At 45.1% G+C, this 4,337-nt stretch overlaps 1 protein-coding gene across 1 annotated transcript; it reads right to left on the minus strand.

Annotated features, from left to right (window-relative positions):
• Positions 1 to 496: 496 nt before the first annotated feature.
• LOC128104699 (isopentenyl-diphosphate delta-isomerase 2-like) lies at positions 497 to 4,046 on the minus strand. Its single transcript, XM_052729686.1, has 4 exons — positions 3,905 to 4,046; positions 2,418 to 2,510; positions 934 to 1,064; positions 497 to 814 (listed from the first exon to the last, which is right to left on the minus strand). The coding sequence occupies exons 1-4, from the start codon at positions 4,044 to 4,046 to the stop codon at positions 497 to 499; spliced, it is 684 nt and encodes a 227-aa protein (XP_052585646.1).
• Positions 4,047 to 4,337: the final 291 nt, after the last annotated feature.

The following is a 4,337-nucleotide window of genomic DNA, read 5'->3' on the forward strand; positions in this document are numbered from 1 at the left end:
TGGGACTGTCTCTCATTTAGTTCTCCTATTTCTAAAATAAACTTTTAAAAATTAGAAATTACATTTGGGGAAAACAATGTATTTCTTCCCTGTACCAAGGCAGATAAAAAAATAAAGAAATGAAGCACCTGGAGAAAGAGTAAGAAGACATGGGATGGGGATGTAGCTGTTGGAAAGTGTTTGCCTCACACACATAGAACCTTGGGTTCAGTCTCCAGCCACACAGAGTGCTTGTATAGTGGTGTAGGCTTGTAATCCAAGGACCAAGAGGGAGGTGGAGGCAGGAGGATCAGAAATTCAAAGTCATCCTTAGCTACACGTTTGGGGCCTGCCTAGGACACACAGCTTTGTATCAAAAAAGAAACAACAAAGATTGAGAGTTAAAGAAGGATTTATGGATTTCTGGAACTCAAGAGCACAATGGCGCCCTGGGTATGCCTCTGAGTGCAGCTCCTGCCTGGGGCACCCTCAGAGCCAGTGCTTGATTTCCTGCTTCTCACACTCTGTGTATCTTATCAAGCTCTACAAACTGGGTCACTTCATCCAAGTAAGGCCACCACCTGTATAGGAACCTCTCCACAATGATTCTCAGCCAGGGAGTGACTTTCACTTCTCCCCGGTCCCCTCTCTCTAGGAGCCCTTCCAGTTCCTCCCGGGTCAGGTAGTCGAAGCTGCTGATTTCACTGGGATCTGCGCAGATAGTGACGTCCTTCCTGATAAGCAGAAGGTAACAGACTTCATGTTCTCCCCAGACGGCATCTGATTTTGCCTTATAATGATATCTTGTCATAAACACGATGTCCTCTAGAGAAACCTGTGACAGAAATTGATGCAATGTGAACAAAATTGGTGTAAAATGCAGAATATACATAGAAATGAAGCAAATCCCTTGGATTTCTGCTGGCACAACTGCTATTGGGCAGACATTGGTACCTGGTCCTCGGGAATGCCCAGCTCAGCCTGCAGACGTCTCAGGGCTGCCCTCTTCACACCCAAGGCATCTTTTTCTTCCAATTCTTCAGGATTACTTAGTGGATGACTGGAACAGGAGTCAGTAAAGTGCCCTGGAAAGAACACACATGAGGAGCAATCCTCTTATTTATTCCTGGAGATAGAATAGATGAAACAGACCTGCAGCCCTCACAGGGAAGCCCATCAAGACATGGCAGATGAGAAAGGCAGACAGAGCCTGAGTCCCTGCTCCCAGGGCTGTGAGATGTACTCCTAAGAACCAGCAGCTCTGACTGCTCCCCTGCCCCTCCTGCAAAAGCAAAACTTGCCCACACACTTGTTGTACTAAGTGAGTCTCAGGACAGGGAGCAGTTCTCGTATAGGTTTGTGCAAAGGCCCAGAAATGCCACCTGACAGCAGGAAGAGCTAAGTGCTATGGACAGCCTGGATTGGTTTTGAGGTGGTGCTGAGGAAGCTGAGGGCTCACTTGATAGTGTTGAGCTATTAGCTAGAGAGATAGCTCAGTGGTCAAGAGCACTTGCTGCTCTTACAGAGGATCTGAGTTCAGTTCCCAGCACCCACATCAGGCAGTTCACAAATGCCTTTCCATTTACTCAAAAGGGCTTTTTATAATAATGCCAAGGGGCAGAGCAAAAGACCTCCCCCTTACTAGATCAAAGCACACTGCACAGCCAAATGTAGACCCTTAAAAACATGTGGTAAACATGCCCGTGGTCAAATCATCCCCTTATGCAGCCTTGCTGGGTAAAGCAAGCTCAGATTCTCAGACCCTGAGTAAGGTCTCACTAGGAAACTTCTGTGGGTCTCTACACTCCAGCTCCAGAGGATCTGTGTGATGGATGACTAACTCCTGGATTGTGTGACAATCAGAAATGGCAGGTCTGTGAAAAGATATCCCTCAGTCCAGGTATTCAGTTTTATTTTTATCTCCTAATCTTTATGCTAAATGTTGCTTATCATAGTCCTTCAGATTCTTAGACCAGTAAATTCTTCTGCATTTAAACAGCGTTGCTGCTGGACCTGGTGTGGGGAGAGAGCATTCAGCTATTCAGGAAGTTGAGATGGAAGGATTACAAATCCAAGGGCAATTACCTGTCTCAAAATAAAAGTGAAAACAAAGGGCCCAGAGTGTGGGCAAATGGTGGTGTGCTTGCCCCCCGGGTTTAACCCCTAGGACTAAATAAATAAGTAAATAGGCTTTCATTTCACACAAAACAACAGATAAACAGGGGAAACAAACAAGCTAGACACTCTTACGGATCCCAGTTAAAGAAGCAGAACAAACAAGACATGCTAACCCAGCATCTTAGAGCAACACAGGCTGACAAGCATGTGTCTGACTAGTTCCTCCAGAAAGCTGTCATCTACAGCCAGGTAACTTGTGGCACATATTTCTCCTGATCACATCACATGGACCTGTTCTCTTTGAGTCATGACGAACTCACCCGGGAAAGTAAGTTTCGTGTCCGCTCGGCGCTGAATCAGAACCTTCTTCTCTGAGTTAAACAGAACAACACTGAAGGCTCGGTGGAGCAGCCCTGAAATGCAAAGGTCTGAGTGTGAGCACCCAGCACAGCCACAGCATGGTTGCAAATGCAAAGGTCTGATGTGAGCACCCAGCACAGCCACAGGATGGTTGCAAATGCAAAGGTCTGAGTGTGAGCACCCAGTATAGTTGCAAATGCAAAGGTCTGAGTGTGAGCATCCAGCACAGCCACAGGGTGGTTGCAAATGCAAAGGTCTGAGTGTGAGCATCCATCCAGCACAGCCACAGGATGGTTGCCTGCACTCTGTCTTCAGTCTGTGTTGTAAAAGAAAAATGGATGCTTATAGCAGTTATATGCTTCGTAGGACCATGGTTACCAAAACTGATGTTTTGTTTTTTTTTTGTTTTTTTTTTTTTGGTTTTTCGAGATAGGGTTTCTCTGTGTAGCTTTGCACCTTTCCTGGAACTCACTTGGTAGCCCAGGCTGGCCTCGAACTCACAGAGATCCGCCTGGCTCTGCCTCCCGAGTGCTGGGATTAAAGGCGTGCGCCACCACCGCCCGGCAAAACTGATGTTTTATAGCCTGTAGATTATTAAACTTATTTGACAAATTAAAACTCGAGACAAATATTTTAAACTTGTTAGGGGAAATCAGGTCTAGATGGTAGTGAGGCAAAATCAGGACAAAAAGATTTTATTCAGGACTATTGTAATAGGGAGAAAAGAGACCTCAGTACAGATTTGGGATCAACTCTGAGTATAAAATGGACAAGTGGGCACTTATAGCCTAGTGGCAGAACAGGGGTAGATGAGTGGAAATGTCTAGTGAGAAGAAATAAGAGGGATGAGGAGAGCTGGATGAGATTGGCAGGTTGAGCTGGCCTTGGTGATGCATATCATTGTTCCCAGCACTCTGGAGGCAGATCTCTGAATTTGAGATCACCCTGATTTTTCTAGCAAGTTCCAGACCAGCCAGGGCCACACAATAAGACTATCTCAACAAACAGACAGATAGATAGACAGAAAAAAAAACACCTAAATAATCCAACACCTCCTGAGGGATGATGGGGCTTAAGGGATCTGATTGGACGTCAGGATGGGGAACTCTTTTTGAACCTCTTGGGATTCCTGTCTCATGGGATTTCAGAGGGAAGTGCACAGCTGCCCACAGGGTTGCAAGGTTCCGGATTCTGACAGTGGTTGGTTAAACAGATAATCCTTCTAAGTGAGTTTCTCAGAATCCACTCCTGAAGACTGTGTACTCTATCTATGGGAAAACCCACATTTTTCTCTTCTGTTTCTTTATCAAATAAAGAGGAGGGAAGAAGGGAGAGAGAGAGAGAGAGAGAGAGAGAGAGAGAGAGAGAGAGAGAGAGAGAGAGAGAGAGAGAGAGAGAGAGAATGAATGGTTATTGCACATTAGACAAAGCAAAACTATGGTGCTACCTTTCTCGATGTTTTCATTCTGATGACAATTCCTCTTGGTGTCTACACCAATGACCTTGTCATTTTCATCAACAACAATCAGCATTTGATCTAAACGCTGTAGCTGGTGTCCATCAATCCAGTCAACAGTGACATCAGACATGTCTGTTAGCTGTGATCTGACATGAAATGGACACATACAATTTCATCTTTGCGTGAAGAATATCATCATCTCATTTTTTGCTGTTTGTTACCAAACAATTCAAAGGTCATCACATGCCTTCATCTCTCAGTGACAAAAATACTATACACTGATGCAGCACCCTTGTTAGCTACAACAGGGGCAGAATGTGCTTCCAATTGTACCTCTTGGACAGGTGGTCTTGATGACTTTCTGAGCGAGAACAGAGCCCTCATGCTCCCTAGAGTCCTTTCAAAGAAGATTCAAAAGTAA

This window comes from Peromyscus californicus, unplaced genomic scaffold (genome assembly GCF_007827085.1).
Source record: "Peromyscus californicus insignis strain IS unplaced genomic scaffold, ASM782708v3 Scaffold_8__1_contigs__length_139910024, whole genome shotgun sequence".
In the NCBI taxonomy this organism is placed as follows: domain Eukaryota; kingdom Metazoa; phylum Chordata; class Mammalia; order Rodentia; family Cricetidae; genus Peromyscus; species Peromyscus californicus.